Source organism: Ahaetulla prasina, chromosome 3 (assembly GCF_028640845.1).
Source record: "Ahaetulla prasina isolate Xishuangbanna chromosome 3, ASM2864084v1, whole genome shotgun sequence".
Lineage (NCBI taxonomy): Eukaryota > Metazoa > Chordata > Lepidosauria > Squamata > Colubridae > Ahaetulla > Ahaetulla prasina.
Genome location: NC_080541.1, coordinates 187,062,067 through 187,089,739, shown reverse-complemented (window position 1 = coordinate 187,089,739; position 27,673 = coordinate 187,062,067). Strand labels below are relative to the sequence as shown.

General features: G+C 39.0%; 1 protein-coding gene and 1 long non-coding RNA gene across 2 annotated transcripts in view; one reads left to right on the top strand and one right to left on the bottom strand.

The window, feature by feature from the left end:
* The window catches only part of LOC131196045 (uncharacterized), a 51,637-nt gene extending 47,941 nt beyond the window's left edge, over nt 1-3,696 (bottom strand). Inside the window, exon 1 of the long non-coding RNA XR_009154613.1 lies at nt 3,151-3,696. This is a non-coding gene — a long non-coding RNA (uncharacterized LOC131196045). The remainder of the gene's footprint in view (nt 1-3,150) is intronic.
* Nucleotides 3,697-3,784: 88 nt separating this feature from the next.
* Nucleotides 3,785-27,673, top strand: part of TSPAN2 (tetraspanin 2) — a 57,021-nt gene continuing 33,132 nt past the window's right edge. The window contains exons 1-2 of the mRNA XM_058178439.1: nt 3,785-3,958; nt 22,877-22,979. Of these exons, the coding sequence (XP_058034422.1) occupies nt 3,890-3,958; nt 22,877-22,979 (172 nt within the window). The 5' untranslated portion in view covers nt 3,785-3,889. The remainder of the gene's footprint in view (nt 3,959-22,876; nt 22,980-27,673) is intronic.

The following is a 27,673-nucleotide window of genomic DNA, read 5'->3' as shown; positions in this document are numbered from 1 at the left end:
TAGTAAAAAATGGTTCATCTTCCATCATTTCCAAGATCCAGGCAAAGATAATCAAGCAACAGATCTGCAAAAACCTAGAAGCAAGCGGAGCTATTATTAAAAGCCAATATGAGTTTATCAAAAACAGATCATGCCAAACAAATCTTATTGTATTCTTTGACAAAGTGACTAAATTAGTGACCAGTGAACACAGAATGACCACAACTTACTTCTTGGTAAGATAGAAAATTTTGAGATAGACAGCATCACCTCCAGATGGATTTGTAACTGGCTGACAAACCACATTCAGTGTGTAGTCCTCAATGGAACTATATCTACATGGAAGAAAGTATGAAGTAGGGTACCCCAATGTTTTATCTTAGGCCCAGTACTCTTCAACATATTCATAAAACATTTAGATGAAGATATAGAAGGGCAACTCATCAAATTTGCAGATGACACCAAGCTAGGAGGAGTACCCAACACTTTAGAAGATAGGGTCAAGATCCAGAAAGGTCTTACCAGACTTGAACACTGGGCCCTATTTAACAAAATGAAATTCAGTAGAAGAAAAATAATGTTTTACACTTAGGCAAGAAAAACCAGATCACAGGTACAAATAAGTGGTACCTGACTCAATAGTAGTAACTGTGAGAGGGACGTAGGAGTCTTAGTGGACAACCACTTAAGTATGAGCCAGCAATATGCTGCAGCTGCCAAAAAGGCAATGCAGTCCTAGGCTGCATCAACAGAGAATAGTATCAAGGTCATGTATTAGTACCACTATATACTGCCTTGGTAATATCACACTTGGAATACTGCATCCAGTTCTGGTCATCATGATACATAAAAGATGTTGAGATACTGGAAAGGGTGCAGAGAAGAGCAACAAAGATGATTGAGGAGTTTAAGGCTGAAACATATGAAGAATGCATGCAGGAACTGGGTATGTCCAGTCTAACAAAGGGAAGGACTAGGGATGACATGATACCAGTCTTCCAATATTTGAGAGGCTGTCAAAGAGAAGAGGGGGACAACCTACTCTCTAAAGACTTGAGAGCAAGACAAGACGTAACGGATGGAAACTTATCAAAAGACAGGTCCAACCCAGAACTATGGGGAAATTTCCTGATAGTGAGAATAATTAATCAGTGGAATGACATACATTCAGAAGTTTTTAGAAGAGATTGGCAGCCTTTTAACTGGAATAGTATAGGATGTCCTACTTGGGAAAGGATTTGGACTAGAAAACATCATTTCCAACTTTGTTATTCTGTAACTGATCCTCTGAATACGTTTTTGGGTTCAGAAAGTGGATTTTAATGACTTCATCATATGGGAAAGGTTATAGAACTTATCTACCAAATTCAGTTGTTGAGCAATGTTTATTAGAACCAAATTAAATATCATTAAATGATGCAAGTTGTTCATGTCCTTCATATCTCTTTGTTAAGCAAGGATTTTTTAAAAATTTAGACTTAAACTGTAAATGAGGAGGGTATGTGTTTTTAAAATTGTGCCTTTACTAAGAATAATTCAACAATGATTTTTCATGCATATACAGGAAGACTGAGGACAGAGCTGATCCTTTAATGATAATTTGTCCATATATGGATGTGGCTTTAACATTTAGACAAGTTTATATGCCAGATAATGAAACTTTCCAGGTTGCAGACCATTTTTATCAGAAAACTTTTCTGAGAAGCAAACTAAATAGCATTGTTAGACCACAAAACAGCCTCCTATATAAAACATTGCAGATTATGTTTTGTCATTTCTATGTGCAGACACCAAATCCTTATATCTTATATATGAAAACATTTCTTGTGCTAGGAATTTTAGTTTGGTGGCAAAGCATCTGTTCGTTCTATATTTGATTCCTAGCTTTTTAAGATAACCAAAGGTTAAACTATACTGAGGCATTCTAGTCCTCATGCATTTGTTCATGTTATCTCACATTCTCATTGAGCATTTCCACTGCCTTCTATGATCTTGAAAAAGAAAATTTGAAATATCTTTTAAAATAATCTGTTTTAAATGTGTTGGGTTCCTACAAAATTTAGATCAACAAACTCCATGCTAGCCTTTATTTTGCCATAATACTTAAGAGGGATGTGTGAGCATGATAACTTTTTAGTACAGCTAGTGATTCCTAAAATGGGAATCGCTTGTTCTCAGAGATGGGGAAATGTCACACCTGATCCAGGAAGTGCCATGTCCCCACCATGAAGCAAGCAAGTCCAAATATCCAGCTGTGCAGCCACCATGGAATTTTTTTTTCTTCCCTCTTGATGATGGAAAGCAAGCAGTTGCATCCTTCTTTCCTGTCCTGTGTTTCCCTTTTGAGAGGAAATCCAAGCCATTATTCCCTGCCTTCCAAGTGCATGGTTTAAAAGCAGCAGAGCTGAGAACAGGCTGATCTAGCAGTTGTAATTTAGCCCCTTCAATGATAAAGCATAATGGGCAGAACTTGTCTTCATGGGTCAAGTTTTCCTTAAATTAGGGAATATGTGGCTAAGTTATTATAAGAGCCAGTTTGGTGTAGTATTTAAGGTTCCAGGCAAGAAACTAGGCGCTCTAACCCTGCATTGAGCACAAAGCCATTTGGGCCAGTCACTCTCTCTCAGCTCTAGGAAGAAGATAGTGGCAAACCACTTCTTAAAATCTTGCTAAGAAAACTGCAGGGACTTATCTAGAGTCTAGATAAGTCCCTGCAGTTTTCCTAGCAAGATTTTAAGAAGTGGTTTGCCACTATCTTCTTCCTAGAGCTGAGAGAGAGTGACTTTCTAGACAATCACTAAGAGTCAATACTGACTCCAAGGCACTCTTCCCAAATGCTATTGTAAGTCCCCAAATAAACCAACAGTGTTCCAATTGCTACCTTAATTTAGATATCAGACCACGGACTTTTAATATATTATTGTGGTAATTAGGCATACAAATCCATCTTCAACTACATGCTGAGACTATTTCCCCTTTTAAAAACATCTTCATTAAAAACAGTGACCTCTTTTAGTACTATCTAGTATTAGAGTAAAATGAAAAATTGTTACAAGTAGAAAAGTGATGCTGTGCATAATGCTGTAAGCCAATTTTTCTCCCTAGGAAAATAAAATCCGTTTGCAGAAAGCTTTGAAAGTTTTTTTTAAATTTTTAATATGAGAAAAGTACCTTAGAACAGCATCAATGTTTGCAGCTGCAAACTTTCTTCTGTGTTCCCAGGACACGTGCGTTTAACTACAGTCTGCAGAAAAAATCCGGTTTTCTGCAGCTCGACTGAACCATCAACTGCCCGGTGTCAGCGTAGGCTAAAATGATGGATTTGTTTTGCTCCACTGTCTTTTGTGGGAACACAGCTGCTATGTGGACAGGGTAGCTTTTATTCCCAGCCTAGCCATCAGATACAGATACATATATATAAACACGTCTTGGACAAGCATTAATGGAATTAAACGGATCCTGAAGACAGCAAAGGAGGTGAGATATCAAGGAACAAGTCTAGTGCCAAACTGTAATCTTGGAGGCGGTTCCCACGAGCAGACTTTTGCCTCAAGGCGGCCACGATTCCCGCCAAAGCGCATCTCGTCCCGTCCCAGTTAAAACAAAAGAAAAGGCTGGCACATTTCTCGGGCCCCTCGAGCCTTCCCTTCACACTTCTTTTTTTTAATTAAACATTAGAAGCCGAGTCCCGGCGAAGTCTCCGTTGGGAGCGGAAGGTCAAAGGGCCCTAAGCAACCCGCAGCTCCGCCCCGCCTCCTCCTCGCAGGCTCCGCCCCTGCGCCCTCCCCTGCTGGAAAGCGGCAAAGGGGGTAAAGGCGCCTGCCGCGGCTTCTGAGCGACAGGGAATCAGCTTGTTCTGGGCTGCCTGCAGACGGAGGAAGAAAGCACGCGAGGAAGAGCCGCTGCTGCCATGGGGCGAGTGCAAGGAGGGATGCGCTGCGTCAAGTTCCTGCTCTTCCTTTTCAACTTCATCTTCTGGGTCAGTGCGGGGCCGGAGGAGCCGGAGGCGTTCGGGGTCTTAAAAGGTTAAGGGGGGGGGGGGAGTGAGGGACCGGGGTGCCGGCTCTGCGGGTGCCTGGGTATCCGTGCGGGCGCGCGCGCTGTTGAGCAGGAACTGCGAGGTGGTGAGGTTGAGAGAGACGACCTCGTGCCAGGCTCTTCCTTCGTGTGGGGCTGCTGCTGCTGATCGATCGAGCTTACCTGTTCGGAGCTGTTCCGCTCTGCAGGTGCCCCGCGCCATCCCAACCCGCCAAATTCCCGCTGCTCCCTGCAGCCGAGCATCCTTTTCCACCCGGCGCCGCCCCTTTGGGTTGTAATCCGAAATAAGAACAACAAAGGCGAGCGGTGTTGGAACCTCGGGGCTCGGCAGGGAATAAACGAAAGGAGAACTGTGAAGCGGGGAAAGCAGGCTTATTTTGGGGGGATTGGGACGGAGTCCCGCTTCTGTGGGTCCCTCTCTCCCCGCAGTAGCTATTGCACACGCAGACTAGAGCAGAGGTCTCCAACCTGGGCAACTTTCAGCCTGGCGGACCTCAACTCCCAGAATTCCCCAGCCAGCTTTGCTGGATGGGGGTTTCTGGGAGTTGAAGTCCGCCAGGCTGAAAGTTGCCCAAGTTGGAGACCTCTGGACTCTAGAGGGTTCTCTGGAATTAAGCGTTTGTACGCGGTGAACTGAGGCGTGCAGTGGCCTTCCTCAAAAGCTAGCAACACCGGGGATCCCACAGTATCACCCGTGATGATAAAAGCCACTTCGTCTTGGATAACATTTCCCATCCTCCCTAGCCAGGGCAGGGAGAGGCTGTCTACGATGCTGGGCACAGGTCTGCTTGTCAGTTCAGAAGAAGGGACTGGCAATAATCTGGGTGCATTTAACAATAATTTAATTCTCATAGGGCATATAGATCAACTTGCCAAGACTTCCTAACACCTACCCAATAATGCTGTGTCCCCAAAATACTGGAGTAGAGGATTCCTCTTCCTATTATCTGAAGTTGGTCAAAAAGCCACTTTTACAAGTTTTAAATAGAAATGTTGTATCTAAGTGTTGGTCAAAACACTGCAAAGAAGCCAAGCTACAATATATCAGCTTGGTGATTCTTTGTGCGAGCTGCTTTTCCCTTAAATAATGCTAACCCAGACTAATAACTTTATTTTAAGATAGTGCTAGATGTTAATGATGGGAATTATAGTTTAAAACTTCATTGGGGGGGTGCAGATAATGAAAGGTGCCTTTGTACACAATGATTTATTGGAAGTTATTGGGCATGAAGGGTTTAGTTTGCTTTTTACTACTATACTTTCTTGTCCAAGATATTTCTGTTAAACAAAGGTATATTTGAGGGTTCAAAAAAGTCAAAATGGCAGCCACAACTACACAGAGTTCTTGACATAGGTCACATGCAATAAAAAAGGGGGTGGAGCTTTGATCACGTGGCCACTATCATGATTCTTTAACCCACCCATATTAGCTAAAATTTCTGCATTTTTAAACTGAAATTTTAGATTACTTTGTAGTGTTGTTTTTTTAAATGTAAACTGAAGTAGGCTTCTGACGTCAAGGAGAAGAATAAGCATGCAAGGCTCTTTCCTTGACTGGCATCAATTGGTTATCTTTATTAAGCCCCCAGATAACATCATTAATTTATAATCTGCTATCATGTTCTGTTATTGATGATTAGCTTTTGGGGATAGTAAGAGTCTTTTTTGAGAATCATATGTTCGCTGAACTAATATTCTGCCTACAGCGTTGGGATCACATTTCTGATCTGTTAACTTCAACAGCTCTATTGACAGAGTAGAGGAATAACTATGAGTTCATTTTAAGCTATATAATTAACATAAGTTTGCTTTTTATCTTGCTAAGTGTTGGAATTAAGCTTCTGAAATTTTCCAGTGAGCATGAAAGAATCCAGTGCTTTGATGTCTCAGCCAGACTGTTTCCATTAATAAAAGAATGTCCTTTCCTTTTTTATCCCCAATTCTGAAGAAACGACTATCATTTTAATTGCTAGTAAACATCATTCTATAACTTGTGTATTGATCTTATTTCATACTAACATTAACCTTAGTAGGGGAAAAAACCCCTTCACTGAAACCATAGAAACAACAAAGGAAATAAACAACCACAATGGGGCGCATTTGTTAATCCTTGACACTGTTTGCTATCAACATGTTCCGGAGCTATGCGGCTTTCTGTACTTGAATAGTGCAGCTAATCACCAATTTAAAGAGATAGAAAAGTAAACAATTCATAAGGAAGTCATTATTGAATTTACAAATATGGGTACACATTACATAAACCTGGATCTCATAAATATGCACTTGTCCAGTGTGACTTTTCCATTACATATTTAGATTTGGAGGCCCTGATTGTGGCTCTATGCATCATGTCAGTGATCAGTGGAGTAAATAGAAATATTACAGGCTGACAGAATATGTTTTGCATGTCTAATCAAATTTAACCTCCACTGAATTTAAAGGGACATTTTCATTTACATAGGACTGCAGTCTTAATTTTCTACTTACAAAATATGAACATAAAATCTCTCAAAGCTCGGCATGCTATTGCCAAGAAACAAACACCTGTATCTAGAAAAGTCTGTATTTTGTCACAGGTAAACTAAAACTTATCTATGTTTATTATTTATTATTTTTACCCCTTAAAAAGTAGATAGTTAGATTAGGATCAACAAAGAAAAGCATCCTCAATGTATATGTAAACCTTTTTTCTAATATCTCAAAAGGATATACTAAAAGTGAATACCATAAATATTTATTATATAATTTACACTCAATATTTACATTCATTGCCATTTTCTTCTATGAATTTTCTTTATAATGCATGGCCTTTGAACATTCCTAAAAGTAGGAATATTTTCTCTGAAGAAATAATAATAAAACATTGTGATTAGCCTATGGGACTTGACCCTTGATATACTCTATATATTGTATTGTCTTTCCCCTCTTGAAAATGGGCTTGCAGTGGTGAGGTTAGCTGAGAACTGCAGTTGCATTGACATCTTAAACAGGAGTTGTTCTAAGACCATTTTTATAGACACACACACATACATTTACAGGCATCCCAAATCTAGAAAGCTAAACAAAGATTTACATTTGCTCAGTCAGTGGTGCCAATTAAGGTAATACAGTTTATTCTACTGTAGAGGGGGAAATGTACCAAATCCCTGCACATCACATGTGGAAATCCTGCATGGCATTCCTGATTGCAGTTGTTTAACAAATTTTTTCCATGTATTTTGAGTTTACAGTCCTACTCAAAAAGTCTAGGAAGCTGATGTTATTGAAATATGAATGTAAAGTCCAGGGCTCTGCCTACTATTGCCATGTACAAAATTACATCCTTTGGTCAATGCAGGATTCCTAATAGTTTATACTATTTCTTCTTTTCCCTTAGTAAGAACTCTTTCCTGCTTAATGCACCGACAGTGCTCTTGTTTAACCCCCTCAGAAACTTGGCAGTAGGTCTTGCATTCATCCTCTCTCCTGTTCACTAACTCTCCATTTATCTGATGAAGTGGAATGTCAATCACAAACCCTTAGACTGTCATCATCAGTTTGTTTATCATTAAGGTACACAAGACACCACATTGTTTCTGCTTTCAGAGACAATCACAGCTATCCCTCTGAAAATCCAGGCCTTTCTTTTTTTTAAAAAAAAAAAAGCTTTTTTGAAATACAGGTCTGCAGAGAGGAAATATGAGCGTAAAGCAAAGGTTTTGGTCATTTCTTTTGTTCTTTGTAAAGCCTTGCTGAAAGTTTAAGCTGTAGGTGGGATGTGACACTCCATTAAACAAACACATGGAGAATGACTGCTCAGCTTGGTCTTATTACCTCACAGCTGTGGGGACAGGAGAAGAACATGCCATTGAACTGTGGCTGATTGTAATAGCATGTAGAAGAACATTGTGCTATGGAAACAATTAGAAAGTTATTTAATCTGATAATGTGGCAGGGGCTAGTAGTTTGAAAACAACAGGTTTTTTTTTACTTCGTGCTTTTATGGAAGTCTTGGTCAAGTAGAAATATTAATACTTTTAGATCAGCTTATTGCTGGTTGAGCTTTTAAATTTCTTCCCTTAGGATGGGAAAAAAAATACCTATAATGTACCATATCTTCAGTGGAGTAACTTTTGGGCTGTCCAAAACATGAGCTGACCATTTCTGCCCACTGTTTGTCACATTCTAGTAGCAGTATGCCCACTTCTTCCCTCTCTTTCTTTTCTCTACTGGCATAGCCTCGGAACTTCTTGGCCATGGCGGTTGCTGTGCTGACCGCCAAGCAGCTGTCCATGCTGCTGCTGGCCTTGCGGGGGCTCTTTGATCTCTTGGCAGGGTGGGTGAAGGCCAGAGCCTGTAGAGAGCCCGATTGAGGCCATGGACAAGCAGATAGTGGGACAAAGAGGCGGGGCCGGTGGTAGCTGGCCAAACACTTTTCACCCAGAGGGAGACAAAGTTTTGTCTGCTAGCAAAGGGGACACTTTGAAACAAAACTGATCACTCCATTTCAAACCACCCCCTTTGCAAGCACACAAAGCTTGAGTCTCTATCATTTCTCCATCCAGGCAAAAAGTGTTTGGTAGCTTATGTGGTGCTTGGGAACAGAGCGATTTGATCTATTCCCAAGCACCCCATAGGTGACCAAACACTTTTCGCCCAGACGGAGAGATGACGGTGACTCAAAGCTTCATGTGCTTGCAAAGGGGATGGTTTGAAACGGAGCAATTAGCTCCATTTCAAAGCGTCCCCTTTGCAAGCAAAGTTTTGTTTGACTCTGGGGGAAAAGTGTGCAGCAGAGCCAGGTAGAGGCAGAGGCAATCCCAACATGCCACCCACTTTATCCCACCATTTCTTGGCTTGCCTGCAGCCACGCCAAACAAACACCCATGTGGGGTGTTTGGGATCACCTGCTTCCCCCATCCCCCATGACTCTGCCTCCACGTGCTGCCGCGCAAGCCTCCTTTGAGCTTCCTGTGACTCAGGCAGCCATGCAGCATGTCTGGATCACCTGTTTTTTACTTCCCCGCCTCTGCCTCCATGCTCAGACTTATCGGTATTTGCGCTGCACCAAGGGGCTGGAGAACTGCAGCTGTGGTCCTCATGTGCTCACAGCCTCTTCTGCTGGTCACATCCACCCCCCAGGCTTATTTTTGGAGTACGGCTTATATTAGGCCCACCCCAAAAAATCAGGCTAAGGCTTATTTTCAGGGTGGGTCTTATTTTCAGGAAAACACCGTAGTAGTCTGTAGTAGTTTTGGAGATCTTCTTGATGTATGGCAGTGTTATTCTTTTTAGCACTTCTGTTGGTTCTTCTATATTGAGTTGAGTGGTCAAGCACTTTTTGATAAGGTTGCATGGAAATCCATTTTTTGGAATATGTTGTATATATACTCTTGTTTCCCTTTTCTGCTGTTCAGAGCTCCTGCAGTGAGTTTGTGGTTGTCTAAATAACACAGCTTCTCTTGTGGGAATTTTCGTTGTTGCTCTGGTAGTAGCTGGTGTGGATGGTTTTTTTTGTTATTTTTGTTTCTAGTTTGCCATTGTGGTCCCTGCAGATCAGGATGTCCAGAAAGGATAGCAAGTTGTTATTTTCTTCTTCTCTGGTAAACTCAATTCTTTTGAAGATGTTATTGATGGTTCTGTGGGTGTTCTCTAATTGGTCTTCTTTATTATAATGAAATTGTGTACCTATCTGATCCATATTTTGGATTATATTTGTGGAAATGCTATGGCTTCTAGATGTTGCATAACTACCTCCACTATATGTCCTGAAAGTGGTGATCCCATAAGTGTACCTTTGCTTTCTTTTACCAGAGTCATTCTATTTCTTTTTGTTATTTGTAAAACAATATTTTGTTATATTCTCTAGTTCTTTCTCTTCTATTTTACTTTCTCCAGGCACTGCCATGTCCATTGCCTAGACTTTTTTGTCTGTCTTAGTGATAATTGTTAAGTCTGTGGTGTTATGTGGCAGGTCCATATTGGTTTGAATTCTAAAGTCCCAGAGCACTTTAGTTCTTTAGTTTCTATGACTTTCTCTTTTATGATCCCACCAATTATTACTGTCATTGTATTTATTTTTATCCCACCTTTATTATTTTTTATAAATAACTCAAGGTTGCGAACATCCATAGTATTCCTCTTCATCCTATTTTCCCTACAATCACTCTGGCTGATAGTGCCTGGCCAAAACCATCCAATTGGCTTTCATACCTGAGGGACTAGAACTCACAGTCTCCTGTTTTCTAGCCTGGGGCCTTAAGCACTTAACCAAACCAGATGCATTTTCAGAATGGATATGCTGCTTGAAAAAAGAAAATAAAAGTCTAAGCCTCAGAACAGGATTCCTAATAAAGTCTCAACAAGAATTTGTTATGAAACAAAAAGTAATACAAATTAGACACCTGTGCCTTTTAAGTATTAGGTAAAGTTATTTTAATGCCAAAGAAGGTTTCTAGGTATTATTTGGAGACAGCCTAAATCTTAGACCTCTTTCTCCAGGGCCTCTGGTGGCTCAGACTGCTAAGACAGTCTGTTATTAACACAGCTTCTTGCAATTACTGCAGGTTCAAGTCCCACCAGGCCCAAGGTTGACTCAGCCTTCCGTCCTTTATAAGGTAGGTAAAATGAGGACCCAGATTGTTGGGGGCAATAAGTTGACTTTGTATATAATATACAAATGGATGACGACTATTGCTTAACATAGTGTAAGCCGCCCTGAGTCTTCGGAGAAGGGCGGGATATAAATGCAAATTTAAAAATTTTTTTAAAAAAAGATTTACTGCCTGTAGAAAAAAGAAGTGGCTGGATAGACGCTAAAAAATGGACTCTAAAAAGAAGTCTCACAAATGCTTCTATTGTTTTCCTCAAAGCATATACTGAGAAAATCATTACCAGCATGCCTGAGGTTCTATACAAAATATTGTAAATCAAAACATTTATTAGACTTATTAGTTATTTGTGAAGCCTCATGTTTTGAAATCTTCATGCCTGTCCTGGAAGATAATTAGCTTTAATCACAGGTAACATTCTTCAGATTGTCTTTGATAGAAAGTGACTGTAAAGTGACTGCTATTACTTCTAAAGGCAGGTAGATAGTCAGTGTGACCCAGACATTTAGCCTGGATGGACCCTTTGACCTGATTCATTGGGGTTCTTCTTATATTCTTGAAAACAAAGTGCTTTACAAACTTTGTGGCAAAGAAGCTTTTAATTACATTGCTTTAAGAGCAGCAGCACCTCATTCAAATAATGACATTAATCCATTTAAGCACACCGAGATCTGTAAGGCATTTAGAAGCAGGCATTCAGCTGAAGTTGCATCTGTTTGATGCATAGTATATGCTATTCAGAAACCTGGGTAAAAAGATTTAGATGAGCCAAGTTTGGTTTGTTTTTAAGGGGAAAAAAACATGCAAGAACAGATTCAAAACTTTCTACTTAGCTTATTACCAAAATTACCAACAGAGAAACATTTAAGACTTTGAGAAATGGATGGATGGATGTTATTGGAGCTATTGTGATGACCAAAGATTTCCAGCATATCACCAAGGGAACAGGTTTTTTTATTGTTTTTCTGTACATGAAGATCTGATAAGAAGGAAGGACATCCACATGCTTTCCCAGCCCACTATCTTCATATAATAACCTGGTTCACCTGGTGTGCTAAGAAAAGTGGGCATCATTTGAGGCTTGGGGCCTTCTGACCTTCTGCAAGGCTACAGGAAAGCATTTAGCAATAGGATGGTGTTATTGGAAGGAGTGAAGCCATTTTAAAAGCCTCTTAATTCTGAAGGTAAAAAATCTGCCATTAAAATTCCTGCTTTATAATTCATGGATTGTTTTCCCCATTGCTAAGTCAGTAGTTGACTTACTACAGCACTCTTAACCATAAATGATGGGAAGCCATTTTAGCTTAATTCATATTGTGTAACCAGTCAATGAATCTCAAGGATGAAGAATATATTTTGTGATTTGCTCTGAAAATGAGTCTTGCTATGTCCTTCTCTATTCTGCAATTGGGTTTTTTAAAAATGGATTTTTAAAGCTGTCTCTACATACGTGATGGTTGTTCTCTCTCTAAAGTCTGAAGAGTATATAATGCTCTTTGAATGAATGGAGATGCTCAGGATCTGCAGCACAACTCCCAGTGGCAGACTCCAGATTTTTTTTGCCAGTATATGCAAATGGTGGTGCTTATTCTTGCTCCAAGCACAATAAGATCTGTTCTACCTCTCTTTCCTTACTTCTCCAAAGCAGAAGCTGAATTCCCCTATATTTGCTCTGCAGATTCATGCAGTGATTAAGCAGATTAGTGAGGGGGGAGGAGGCAGGAAAAAGTGGGAACATTTTAGCTTTGTTCAAGAACCGTGATGGCGCACCTATGGCATGCGTGCCACAGGTGGAACACGGAGCCATATCTGTGGGCACACAAGCATTGCCCTAACTCAGCTCCAGTGCTCATGTGTTTGCCGGCCAGCTGATTTTCGGGCCTTTGGGGCCCACCGGAAGTCGGGAAACGGGCTGTTTCTGGCCTCCGGAGGGCCTCCAGTGGGGTGGGGAAAGCCATTTTGGCCCTCCCCAGGCTCTCTGGAACCTGGGGAGGATAAAAAATGGGCCTACCGGGTCATCCTGTGCCAAAAGTGGGGGTCACGGGGGGGTCGTGGGCACATGCACAGGTGTGGGGCACATTGAATTATGGGTGCAGGCACAGGTGCGCATACTCCCCTCCCCCGCTTTTGTCATGCAACGGCAAAAAGGTTAGCCATCACTGTCCTCTGGAATCTCCCTTCCCATTTCCCCACCCTCCTTAGGAGTAAATTTATAAACAAATAGCTCCATTTTGCCTTGTATCATGGTACATTAAGCAGTTTTGAACTGCCCTAGTAGCCATCTGAACTAACTGAACTAACAGTGAATAAAGTATATTTATATTTAATAAATACAAGGGAATAAACCCTTGAGGTATTAAATGCCAAACCAAGTTATATGAAATCTAGACATCTAAACAATTAAAATAAACCAAAAAAAATTGAATCTAGACTACTAAACAAAGCTAATTATATCTAATGTTTCTGACTATTCTTCCTTTGCCAACTTTACCCTAATGGTACCAGTTTGGCGTAGAGGGTCTCAAACTCGGGAAATCTTCATCTACACCCCTTGCCGTTCTCAGGACTTAAAACCAGCAGCAGACTAGGAAATTTCTAGAGCCTTTTCTTGTCTGAATCCTATCTCTGTTACTCTTTGAAAGAAAAAATAGATTCTTAGTATTATAGTAGTAGAATTATACAATAGCTAGATCTAGCAAGACCTCCAATCTGCTATGTCAGCTTTGGATTTTGGATTTTTACTATTCACTAACATACTGTATGAACAGATAGTCCTTGCTTAACAGTCCAGTTATGATGGTGCTGAATGAACTCAATTGCAGTGGCAATGAGTGCCCAATTGAAAGACCTGAAATAACCAAGTTATGGAATAGATCAGGGTTGTCAAACTCCTAGCCCACGGGCCAGATGCATCATGCGGTGGCCACGGTCACACCCAATTTAGCAAAGGGGGGAAAAGTTCCGATACGTCATGTGATGCTGCCGTGACAACATGAGTTTGACACCCCCGAGATAGATCATCGTGGAGAAAATCTATCCACAACAATTTGATGGCAAATATTTTTATTATTATTATTATTATTAATAATAATAATAATAATATATCAAGGGAGCTACAGGTAGTTTAATGATCACAGTTCATCACAGTTCACAGATCAATTTAATGATCACAGTTGAGACCAGTGAGTTGCACCCAATTTTACGAACTTTTTTGCCATTGTTGTTAAGCAAATAACTGCAGTTGTTAAGTGAATCATGCAGTCATTAAGAGAGTCTGGGTTCCCCCATTGACTTTGCTTGTAGGAAGCCAGCTGGGAAGATTGTAGATGGAGATCACATGACCCTGGGATGCTGCAACAGTTGTGTCACTTTTTTCAGTGCAATTGTAACTTCGATTGATCAAATGGTTGTAAGATGAGGACTACCTGTACTAAGCGAACAGAGGTATAATTTGCTTTTCCTTTCTAAAAATATATTCTTAAATAGTGTATAGTATATAGAGCTTATCTGTTTGTTTAATCAGTGACGTCATCAAAATAAACTCCATCCGATGCCATATCACAAGGTCGTATGCCTATTGGATAGGAAGAGCTACTGAGTGCCATCAGGAACAGCTGGTTGCCAGCCCTAAAGTTAATGATCAAGCTAACTCTCCCCTGGAATACACTGACCTCCAGTAACATTAGGGCTTAACTGTAATGAAAGCCTTTATGTTTAAGCAATCCCTAATTTGTGCACTTTTATAATAAAGAAAGCTCTAATGAAATGTTAATTTTTGTGGAGTTTTTTAAATCAGTATCTGAAATGCATGGAAAAATAAAGCTAAAGGCTTAATTCATTCATTTATTTTTGACCAGGTCTAACCATAATTAATGCCATTAAAGCTGCCCTATAATCAATGATTAACATAACTCTCCTCTTGAATATCTCATCCACCGATAATCCTCACCCTGTTTTGTGCTTTTTTGAAATAACTAAAGCTCCAATAAGTTATATTTTGTAACTTTATATTTTAAATTTTAAAACCAGTACCTGAAACACGGGGGAAAACATCATTGAAATCTACTTTTTTCTGAAAGTTAAAGACAAACGTTTTTGCAAAATCTAACTGGAAACATGGGCACACACATCACTTTAAATACGGGGGGGGGGAGCTACAGATTGCCTTTTTTTCCCTTTTCTGAAACCTAAAGACCTATACCTAGAATTAGAAACACACATACTGCCTTAAATGAAAAAGTAAATAGAGCAGCATTCCCTCTGTTGAGCTTTTCTGAAATAAAATTAAAGTTAGTAAGTTTTCAACTTCTGCTTACCTGCAAGTCTGCAACTGACCAGAGAGACACCTTCCCCACGATTTCAGGCCTGCAAAGGAGATTTATTACATCTCTGCTCTTGCCTAGAGTAATTGCTCTGGACATTTAACCAGCCCCCCCCCCCACTTAGTGCTCGCCCAAAGTACTCTACACTGGGTTTGCAGAAAAGCCTACCAGAAAGGAGAGTTTAGCCCCTGCTGATTCTTCAGTTTCTCTAGCAATATAATAATACAACTGCCATAAGTAATGTTTATTTTTTGTTTGATTTGTGATGATGTAATGGAATCTTTCACTATTGGCAAATTCTTTCTCTTTCAGTCAAATTCTCATGTTTAATAGGTTACTTGTGCAAATTAACAAAGAGGCAGGAAGGACAAATTGTTCTAAATAAGAAGTAGTGAAACAGATTCTATAAAATGTAATAAACATCCAGAAAATAATATTGCCGAATGGTTTTTTAAAAGTTCCAAATGGATGAATATGGATATGTATAATGTAAGGCCTTTGCAGGACCAGATTTGACTTCTCAAAGTGTACCTAGTTTGTGTGAAAGGGAGCACAGTGGTTAGAATATTTGGCTAAGGTTTCAAATACCAATTTCAATAGTACATCCATTCCTAAATCATCTGAATTCTCATGGATAAACCAATAGCTTTTAAAAGCTTTTTGTGAGGATAAAATATGAGGGGAGAAAATTCTTGCATGCTGCATTGAGCAACCTGAAGAAAAAGCATTACACACAAAGTTAGTTGCAGTTGGTGTGCAGGATGTGGGGAGTTGTGGAATGAGAATGAAGAGATTGTGCCTGAAACTTTAATAGAAATTAGGGCTTTGGGTGGAAGATTTGGCCAATTTAAAAAGAAACAAAAAAGATATAGAATGTTTATCACAAGTAAGAATAATGGGACTGTGTGAGAGAAATTATGTCTTTTCTATTAACCTCACTATTTAAATCTCCCAATGTAAGAGAATATTGTAATTTAGGATTAAACTGTGGGATCCTTGGTGCCCTCTGAGCTTGCTTGTTATCTTGCAGAGGTTTCATTACCAAATTAGGTAACATCGGTGCTAGAAGGGGTTTGCTCTTATTTTATATACCAGTGGCTTGCCCTGTCAGTAGTTTATTTCCATTTTACTGTATTAATGAGAAGATTGAAGCAAGAAATCTGCCTGAGGTTCTTTGTAATGAAAGGCTTGTATTAAAATAAAGATAATCTTTATATCTCAGATATTAAGACAGTGCTTTTCAATCTTGGCAACTTTAAGATATGTTGACTTCAACTCCTAGAATTCCGCAGTCAATGCTGACTGGAGAATTCTGGGAGTTAAAGTACATACATTTTAAAGTTGCCAAGGTTGAAAAACACTGTCTTAAGTGAAGAGGTTTGATAGTCTGCTCCAGTTTAAATGGACCAGATATTTGCCTTGGTAGGGTCCTGTGAGAATTGTGGTGATTAAAATCATTAAATGAATTAACCACTCATTTTCCTGGGAAAGCTGAGATCCCTTTCATTGTAGTGCTTGGCAAAGGTTGATTTTGTAAGAGACGTATTTTCAGCAACTTGCCTGCAGTTTCCTTGACAAGGTTTCCCTTAGATAAAATTTATTATCAAAACTTCCCTGGGACCAGACAAAATAACTTGCACGGTAAGGAAGCTCTGGTTGCCTTTAGACTTTAGCAGGGTAGCAGAGGGTAGCACAATGTGAAAGAACCATAGTGTTGTGTGAGAAATAGTTGTAGCAATAATCCATTTAGACAAGTTTGCTGCTTGTACAACTGGGGAATGTTTGGGTATCTACCCACCAAGGGGTTCTGTTCCTATAAGCAAAATAAACATATTAAGTTGCAGTTGAGGGAATTGGGATTTTTTTTTACTGTGTTCAGGGAATTAGTAATCACTGGGGGAAAATAGAAGTATCTTTTGAAGGCATTAGAAAAGTTTAGCTCTCCAAGCAGATTTCTGCCTGGATAAGCCAACAAAACTATTTTGGATTCAAACATGTATTATTCCATTAGAATTGTGTCCTTTTGAGGGTCAATTTTATAAGACAGTAACACATATTTCTATTTTTGGGAACATAATCCATTGTTTCTCAAGGAATAGCAACCATTCATACAACATACTTGACACAGTTAAAGTAATCTGGTATGTTTAGGAAAAATGAGGTTTCTACCCTTCAAGTGGACAGGAAGAAGATCATAATGTATTGGTAAATCTGGATCAATAATGATTTCTGACGCCTAATCTAATACTTTAAAACAAAAACTATAAAGATGTAAGACATAAATCCGAGTGCTGGAATAATGAAACCTTATGGAAAACCAGAAATGGTTTCATATGCAAAAGAGGTGTAGAATCATAGGGTTGGAAGAAACCTTTGAGATCTTCTAGTTCAGGGGTCTCCAGCCTTGGCAACTTTAAGCCTGGAGGACTTCAACTCCCAGAACTCCTCAGTCAGCAAATTCTGGGAGTTGAAGTCCTCCAGGCTTAAAGTTGCCAAAGTTGGAGACCCCTGTTCCAGTCCAATCGACCCCCTCCTGGGTCAAGGCAGAAATCCTTACAAATAATTTTCCAGTATATTCTTGAAAACCTCCAGTGATGGAGCAGCTACAGTTCTAGGAAGGAAGGAAGCTTTTCCACTGATTAACCGTTCTTGCTGTCAGGAAATTTCTCCTTAGTTCTAGTTTGGATCGCTCTTTAACGAGTTTCCACCCATTGATTCTTGTCCTGCCTTTAGGTGCTTTGGAGAATAAGTATGGAGTTCATAAGTTTGGAGAATAATAGGAGTAAATAATTAGTCATAAATACATTTATGAATGGTTTATGAATATTATAACAGAAGCCATTGTTTTTAATCATGTTTTTATGTATGACAGTGCTTGCTTTTAAAGCTATGAAAAAGTTAACTTATACATCTCAGATCAAAACAAGCAACTACATGGTATAATAATAGTACAAAAATCAACGAAACCCACCTTAAAAAAACCAAAAGGCCCAGTAGCCCAAGAAGGAAAAACAGAAGTCATCTACATGTAGGACAAACAAGCAAAGCAAATCCATGAATACTAATTAGCAATCAGAAGATATAATGAAAACTCCTTAATTTCACAGCTCATAGACAGAATTAATCATAGTTTCAACCGAAAAACTAAGCATCTTAGACCAAGCTAAATCCCAAACTCTTAGAGAATTCCTGGAAGCTTGCAACTCAGACAAATTAGCCATCAACAGAACAGAACAGAACAGAACAGAACAGAACAGAACAGAATAGAATAGAATTTTTTATTGGCCAAGTGTGATTGGACACACAAGGAATTTGTCTTGGTGCATATGCTCTCAGTGTACATAAAAGAAAAGATACGTTCATCAAGGTACAACATTTACAACACAATTGATGGTCAATATATCAATATAAATCATAAGGATTGCCAGCAACAAAGTTACAGTCATACAGTCATAAGTGGAAAGAGATTGGTGATGGGAACAATGAGAAGATTAATAGTAGTGCAGATTTAGTAAATAATTTGACAGTGTTGAGGGAATTATTTGTTTAGCAGAGTGATGGCCTTCGGGAAAAAATTGTTCTTGTGTCTAGTTGTTCTGGAGTGCAGTGCTCTATAGCATCGTTTTGAGGGTAGGAGTTGAAACAGTTTATGTCCTGGATGTGAGGCATATAGACATAAAAACATACAGTATATACAACATTAAAAAAAGTTAAAAAGAAAACATAAAGATCAGAACATTTCCTCACCAGCTATCAACACCCAGATAAACAGGGATTAATGCCAGGATTAACACCAGACTAACAATGAAGCAGGGAACAATGGGCCCATCAAGGAGAAAACAATACCTCCACCAATGCTGACAGGGCAAGCCACTGTATATAAACAAAAGAGCAAGCCCAATTCCCTTCTAGCCCGGAATATATTACCTAGTTGAGTAGTGAAACTCCACTTTCCTGTCTGGTATGTCTACTGGTAGATTTGGGAAAAAGAAAACTATTGTTTTTCTATTCTTCTGATGATTTGGGCTAAAATGGGAGGGAGCATGAACTACATTATCACTAACATCAGTGAGCTTGTAAGAAAAGAATAATCAGTCTTTGGATAGCCACCTATGAACTTTTTTTCACCACTCTGCAACTTGTATCAGATTGCACAAGTTGTACCAAGCTATTCACTTTTCATCAACTTCTACAATAAGTTTAAAGTGAAGTGAGGAGGAAAAAAGAAGCTCACCGATTGGGATCCACCCAAGAGGGGTCAGACAACCACAATTAAATGACCCTGGGGGATAATAACTGGACGCAAGAGCAGGGGTCTCTAACCTTGGTCCTTTTAAGACTTATAGACTTCAACTCCCAGAGTTCCTCAGCCAGCTTTACGGCTGAGGGATTCTGGGAGTTGAAGTCCACAAGTTTTAAAGGGACCAAGGTTGGAGACCCCTGCGCAAGAGGTTTCCTACCACCACACAAAGCAGTCAACTGGAGTGGTATCATTTGCCTACAATGAAATGAAATAGAGAGGGTTAGCATTGCTGGTGCTGGCACAAGTCAGAAAGCACTACTTTTGATGCATAGATGGAAAAATCTGTGAGTCTCCCGGTAAACTATGGAGGATGACATCATGTGTTCCTGGCCTCAGGACAGAGCTAGTGATCCTGTATCTGTAGCAATCCAGTAAAAATAAAAGGACATACTTGATGTAGGGCCATCCCTACCTCAGAGGGTGATGCTGTCCTTTTTCAAAAGGGTGGGACATAACTCTACTGCAATGTAAAGAAGTACAGATTTGTGAGGTTGGTGTCACTCAGCTGCAGCTGGGATTCCAACAGCAGCACAAAGTGGTGTGTTGTTTGGCTTTGCAAAAGCACAAGCCATTGTTTCTTGTTCAGTCACCCTGTGCCATGAGAGCAAACGGGATTGCCTTCTTTCTCTCTGCTTCCTCCCTTCCCCCATTCCATTTGATTGGAAGAGGTATATTCTCTGTCTGAAGTCCTTATGATAATTGCCTGGGCTTTTGTAGCAAAATAAAAAAGCAATGCTAGCCATATTGACACTGAGAAAGGAGTATCTATAAAGGCAATAGCTTTATTAAACTTCAAACCACCTGAGTATTGATCATTTAGTAAGAAAATTTCAATCTCTTCTTCGTAAGTGGAATTTATCAGATTCAAGAGCAGAGGCATTATCTCTGACCGCCAGTCTGAGTACAGTGGGCACTTTAAAAGGATGTGTAAAACAGACTCAACCCCTGTGTTCCAACAAAATTTGTATTTATAGTCTTAGCTTTAAGAAACAGTTTGATGGAGACACAGAATAGAAGGGGGGAAAACTTGACAAAATAATGAAATAGAAAGAACTGCAAATAGAAATAGAATTGGGGGGGGGAACTAATAACCCCAAATATAGTACGTATAGTATATAGTACCTATTACTATAGGCACCTTGGGTGCAATCTCAAAACATCTGGAGCACCACTTGGCAAAATCACCATCAGTCAATTGCAAAATGGAGGCTTTATTTGGAATAGCTTACATTCTGCGTTGATACCTTTAATATTACTGAATAACAACATTTGCCTGTCCCAGATCCTTGGGAAGGACTTGACGGATAAAAATGCCAAATCCAGCCTATATTAGTTTCTGCTGCAGAAATATTATATAGCTAAAAGGAATATACAATTAATTTAGTCATCTGTATTAATGATTTTGGTTTGAAGTTATGATAGAAACAGTGATTCATAACCTGTCGCAGAAGTTACAACCACTGCATTACCCTGCAGATGTGTGGTCTCAGTTTGGGTGCTTAGCAATTGGCTCGCATTTATAAACTTTAATTTAAAAACTTAAAACCTATTTATTCCGTCTTGATGGGCTGGCCTGATTTTTTTAAAATTTTAATTTGATTTAATGGGTTTTAGATCTTTGTAAATTTTATAGGGGGTTATTGTATTTTAAATTTAGCCAATTGAATCAGTTTTTTAAGGGTTGTTCTTAATATTGTATGTGTTGTTCTTTTTGTATTTTATTTTGGCTGTTCACCGCCCTGAGACTTTCGAGAGAAGGGCGGTATACAAATTAAAATATTATTATTATTATTATTATTATTATTATTATTATTATTATTATTATTATTATTATTATTATTATTATTATTATTATTATTATTATTATTAGGGTTGCAGCATTTTGCAATTGCAATCTGTGTCTTTCCCAGTCAGCTTCTGACAAGGAAAGTCAATTGGGGGAGCTGGATTTGCCTAAAAACTGCAGTAAAATATAGTCCGGTCATGTGATCACTCACTGAATGACCTCATCACTTAATAACTAAAATTCCAGTCCCAATTATGGACTACCTTTTTGGTCTTGTTATTCAGTTACTATTACTATTTCCAAGTTGGAAGCACCAAAGTGTTTCCATGGTAAAAGGATTTGCCAGTGACATTATCACTGTCTGGGGGATGCTCAGTTGGGAGGTCCTTTTGTGTCCCTGGGAAGTGGTCCACCAAAGTGGTACCCGTTTATCTACTTACAGTCATGTGCTTTCAAACTTTTGGGTCGGCAGGAACAGGAGCTCATCCCACTTCATGGCAGCAACCAGGTCTTGAATTCAAGCCTGTCAATCTTCAGCACAGCATTCTAACCGCATGAGCCACCATGCTCCTTCAGTTAATAGAGTTATTCAGTTATTCAGTTAATGGAGTAATGAAGAAGCAGACACATTACTATTGTATATTACATGTATATCATTTTTAAGAATATTTAACAATTGGTTTCCTTTGTAATACAAATTTAACCTATATATTATATAATTACAAATAATTTTAGGTGCCAAAATGCATCTCCAAAATTGGGTTTACCTTATCCATGTATGGGTTTAACTGCGAGTATACTATTTACCAATTTTTTTTAAAATACCCATATATCCCATACATGCTTGTATCCCATACTTAAGCCCAATTTATGGATAAACTGACACACACATTTTTAACCAAAATATTATGAAGAATCTGTGGATTTCCTGCAGATAAGGCAATTTTCGAAATGATATGAACATTTTGAATGTTGGCTTAGCTCTAGCACTAGCACTTAGACTTATATACCGCTTCATGGTGCTTTACAGGCTTCTCCAAATGGAGTCAGCATATTTCCCCCAATGATCTGAGTCCTCATTTTACTGACCTCAGAAGGATGGAAGTCTCAGTCACTCTTGAGTGGGTGAGAACTGCTGGCGGTCGGCAGAATTAACCTGCAATACTGCGCCGCCACAGCTTATCCATGATGGGCAGTGGTGAAATCTGAACTGGTTTACTACCGGTTCGCTGGCTGTGCAAGCGCGCTGCGCATGCATGAGCAGTGCACACCACGCACCAAATATGAGGTGGGCATGTGCACGCAGTGCACTCCAAAAGGAGGCATGGGGTAAGTAGAACAGTGCGGGGGGGTGGGGTGATCAGCTGTGGCACGCAATCTTTATTTACTTTTAAAAGTATTTTTTAAAAGAAGTGGCAACCGGGCGACCGGGCAATTGTGTGGGCATGGGCGGGGGGGGTGGCAGGGATTTTTGCTACCAGTTCTCTGAACCACCCACCGCCATCGCCACCGAATCAAGTGATCCGGTCCGAACCAGGAGCATTTCATCCCTGACGACGGGCTTATCTACTGTAGATACTGTAGATACAGTATATATTTTATCTACTGTATATATTGTAGTTTTATCAAACTTTCAAAGAGTACTCAGGCTCAAAAAGGCTTAATAAACCCTGGTGATCACAAAAAGCATGATCTTGGCCTGTGAATGCCATTCATCATCTGTGTACTGTAGGAAGAAGGTGAGGCTCTGGAATAATGGCTGTGGGAATCTCCAGGAAAAACAAGGAATTGTTCACAGATTTTTCTGTGCTTGCCGCCCATCTTCCTTCAGCTCTTAACCTTTGCTTTGCTTCTCCAGTTGGCAGGTTCAGCTGTTATCGCTTTTGGACTATGGCTGCGGTTTGGAAATGTTATAAGAGATTTAGCGACTGACGAGGCCTCCCCAGAATATTTTTATATGGGTAAGTTCCATATCAAGTATTACTGTGTAAATATATTTTTTCTTCGGTAGCAACAACATTAATCATACTGGACAAGAAAGCTTTTGCTTCCTGGACACTTTGAGGTATATTTTATAGATTTTTGGCTATTAATCATGAAGATAACCAATCACATATCATTATAGAAGAATAATGGGGAGAGAGAAATTCGTACTTCTTCTTTTTTTCCACACGTTTTTCACTGAAAATTCCATCCATAGATGAGTCCTATGTTTTTCCTTTCATAGAACACCAGCCTTATTTTTAAACAAGTTACAACTTTCTCAAAAGATCATCTTTGGAGGGAATATTTTTTCTTATCTCCACCATCACCAATTGGATGATCCAAGTGATGTCACATATCTCTTCTCCTTTCTAGGATTGATTATTTTTCACTTTTGAGAAGTTCCTGTATTTCATCTGTTTTATAAATGCATTTTTAAAATATGGTCTAAAAGTTAATAAGAGATGTCCTCTTGAATACTGAACAAACAAGACTATTTATACGACCCTATATATAATCAAAACAGTGTTACGATCATTAATTCTACCTAAGGCAATGAAGTTAATGTGTAGAGATTTTCACCACTAACAGAGAATCATAGAGGTGGAAGATAACCTTTAAAATGTTAAATTCAGTCCCCTTCTCAGTGCAGGAATCCAGATTAAAATCCCCATGAGAGGAGGCTCTGCTTAAATACATCCATCAGTTGAGAGCTCAAGTCATCAGCTGCCTGGTAATAGGTTTCATTGTTGAATTGCGCTGAATCCATCTTCCTGTAATTTGCATCTGTTATCCATATCCTGTCCTCTGGGATAATAGAAAAAAAGTCTTCACCTTCTTCAAGATGACACTTTTGTCCGGATTTTTAAAATCATATTCTTATCATCCCTGTTTTTCTCAGAACTTTCATAGGACTTAGTTTCTAGTCTTTTGATTATTCTCGTTACTCTTTCTCTGAATGTGTCTAAATCTGATGTCCAGAACTGGACACTCTGCTGGAGAGCAACTCTGACCAATGCAGAATAAAGTCAAACTAGGATTTCAAAACTATGCATCTTGAAATAATGAACAATGATAATATCAAGGCTGTTAATGAGAGCTAAAATCTAGACATTTAAGTATCATTCACTTGATATGAAATCTTGCAAAACTATATAATCTTGTTTAAACATTGTTTAAATGTTTACTTGTTTAATCTAGTCTTGAACTGAAGAAGCCAGCTTTCTTAACAGGCAAAATTGCCCAGTGAGCCCTAGACAGACTGATATAAGGGAGGAGGTGAAATATGCTAAAGCATCTGGACAAAGCCTTCCTTTCTCTTCCCTAAGTCTAACCACTGTTGAGAGAGCTTAAGTGTTTTTTACCGAGTGAAGTCCTGGCTCATAGCCCAGCCTTTCAGGGATAAAGATCATCAGATGTGACGCATTACACAAACTAAAATATCCAATAATTGGCATCTGTTATCCATATCCTGTCCTCTGGGATAATAGAGAAAAAGTCTTCACCTTCTTCAAGATGACACTTTTGTCCGGATTTTTAAAATCATATTCTTATCATCCCTGTTTTTCTCAGAACTTTCATAGGACTTAGTTTCTAGTCTTTTGATTATTCTCGTTACTCTTTCTCTGAATGTGTCTAAATCTGATGTCCAGAACTGGACACTCTGCTGGAGAGCAACTCTGACCAATGCAGAATAAAGTCAAACTAGGATTTCAAAACTATGCATCTTGAAATAATGAACAATGATAATATCAAGGCTGTTAATGAGAGCTAAAATCTAGACATTTAAGTATCATTCACTTGATATGAAATCTTGCAAAACTATATAATCTTGTTTAAACATTGTTTAAATGTTTACTTGTTTAATCTAGTCTTGAACTGAAGAAGCCAGCTTTCTTAACAGGCAAAATTGCCCAGTGAGCCCTAGACAGACTGATATAAGGGAGGAGGTGAAATATGCTAAAGCATCTGGACAAAGCCTTCCTTTCTCTTCCCTAAGTCTAACCACTGTTGAGAGAGCTTAAGTGTTTTTTACCGAGTGAAGTCCTGGCTCATAGCCCAGCCTTTCAGGGATAAAGATCATCAGATGTGACGCATTACACAAACTAAAATATCCAATAATTGGCACCTCTCTAACATATGCCCTTAACGCCAGTTTCTCAACACAGTTTGATTTTTAGGCAGATATTGAACTGAATTGTTTTAGAATATCTTGTAGTCCAAATATTTTTAATCAATATGGCAATGTAAGATATGCTTTGTTTAATATATATATATATATATTGTGAGGGAGTGTTTAAACAGTTCTTGAATTCCATGTCTAATTAATCCTCAAATCAATCTCCCTCCATATAAAACCTTGAGTTACCTGAGCCTGAAATTACACTCCCATACATATATACTAGAGATCAAGCTTCATTGAACTCAGTGGGACTTAAATTTATTTATTTATTTATTTATTTATTTATTTATTTATTTATTTATTTATTTATTTATTTATTTAGGCTGTCAAACATGTACAAGATAATAGGTATAAGTATAAATATGGACATGAGCACAGGTAATGAGTACAAATAAATAGGGACAGTGGGACAGGGACAGTAAGCATACTGGTGTGCTTATGCACGCCCCCTTTATGGACCTCTTAGGAAGGGGGTGAGGTCCATGGTAGACAGTTTAAGGTTGAAGCTATGGGGGTTTGAGGATGTAACAACAGAATCTGGTAGAGCGTTCCAGGCATTGACCGTTCTGTTGCTGAAGTCGTATTTTCTACAGTCGAGTTTAGAGCAGTTTACCTTGAGTTTGTATCTATTGTTTGCCCGTTGACAGGTGAAGTAGTCGTTGACATATATAAAGAGCAATATAGTGGCTTGCACCGTTAATATGCATAACTTTAAGCTTCTGTATCTTTCTAAACACTACAGCTGCGGTGGCCTAGAAGTGGAGTTCTTGCCTCACAATCAGAAGGTTGTGAGTTCAATCCTAGGTAGAAGCAGGTATAGTGTCTCCTGCTTGGGCAGGGGGTTGGACTAGATGACCTCCAGGTCCCTTCCAACCCTGTTAATCTTTCTAAATCTGACTGTAAACCTGCTGGCAGGGAAAAATACATAAAGTCTCAATTGCTAGTTAGAATATATTAATAGTTGCTAGCACTCAGGCACTCTGAAGTTTGCCCTTTTTTTGTCTTGTATTTTACCCATGCTTTCCTTCTTTGCTTGCTTACTTTTTTTGTGCCTGCCTTATTAAAACAGAGAGCTACATATCTGGCAAGAGTATTTTGAATAAAACTCCCTCCCTCCCTAGATGCAGATCACTAGATCTCCAGATTAAAAAAAGATGCACCTCAGCCTGGTCCTGTTCTGTGTCATCTATGGCCATTTTGGCCAGGATTGATGCAAATTGTAGCCCAGTACACCTGGAGACCTATTTTACTAGCAAAATGGTGGTTCTAGAAGGTACCTCTGTTATCTGTTGTGGTGCACAAGACAATATGTTCCCTGTATATCACCTTATTTACCAAATACTGTATGTCTACCGTAAATATCTTTAGAGGTATTCATGCTTTAGCAAATTTACCCCCACCACCCACCACCACACACAATATAGATATTCTTAAGTGTAGCCCCCAAAGAAATTCCAAAATAAGATACTTTAAATTCAAGATTCCACAATTTTAATGATTTCTATTAATATTTTTTTCTAGTATTATTTTGTTAGGAATTGTGAAATGTACTCAGAGTACATTTCACAATTCCTAACAAAATAATACTAGAAAAAAATATTAATAGAAATCATTAAAATTGTGGAATCTTGAATTTAAAGTAATGACTATTTTATTAGCAGGATCCTGCTTTAAGGGTACTATAGCCTTATTTGACTCCTTGTTTCAAGGGCAGTCTACTGGAAAAATCTGAGAACAAGGAAAGGAGAGTGACAGATATTGTTTTGGTTTTACTATGTGCATGTGTTTAAATATTTTCAGGGAGGGCTTATTTGGGGGGGCATGTGCATGTGCTCAAAAGTCCGATTAGGCTTATTATCAGGGAATGTTTCCATTTCTCCATCCTTCTGAAGCAAGTTTGTGACTTTCCAATGGATTAAAGCTGGTATTATAGATGCAATTGATGTTCAGATGTAATATTAAGGGCTGATCAAAATCAAAAGCAACGCCTGATTTCTTCATAGGTATGTCAGAGCACAAAAGCACATTCTCCAGCTACAATCTTGCAGAAAGAAGTGCGGCAAATCATTTTAGTATCTTGACACTACTGACAAAAATAAAGATATTAGCTTGATAAATGTTTTACTCTTAAATGAGGTAAGTCATCCAAGATCAGGAAAGGGCTGAGTCTTGTGGACTTTAGCTGAATACTTTGTGGATCGCAGTGTAACTACACTTCTTCCAGATACCGTGTTTCCCCGAAAATAAGACCGTGTCTTTTTTTTTTTTGCCTTATTTTCAGGGAGGTCTTATTATTTTGGAGCGTGTGGAGCAAGACGAGATTCCTCTTGCAATCTTACCTGATTTTCCAGCTCTGTCTCGCTAACCCTAACCAGAGGAAATGGCAGGGACTGGCTGTGCATGTGTTTAAATATTTTCAGGGAGGGCTTATTTGTGGGGGGCATGTGCATGTGCTCAAAAGTCCGATTAGGCTTATTATCAGGGAATGTC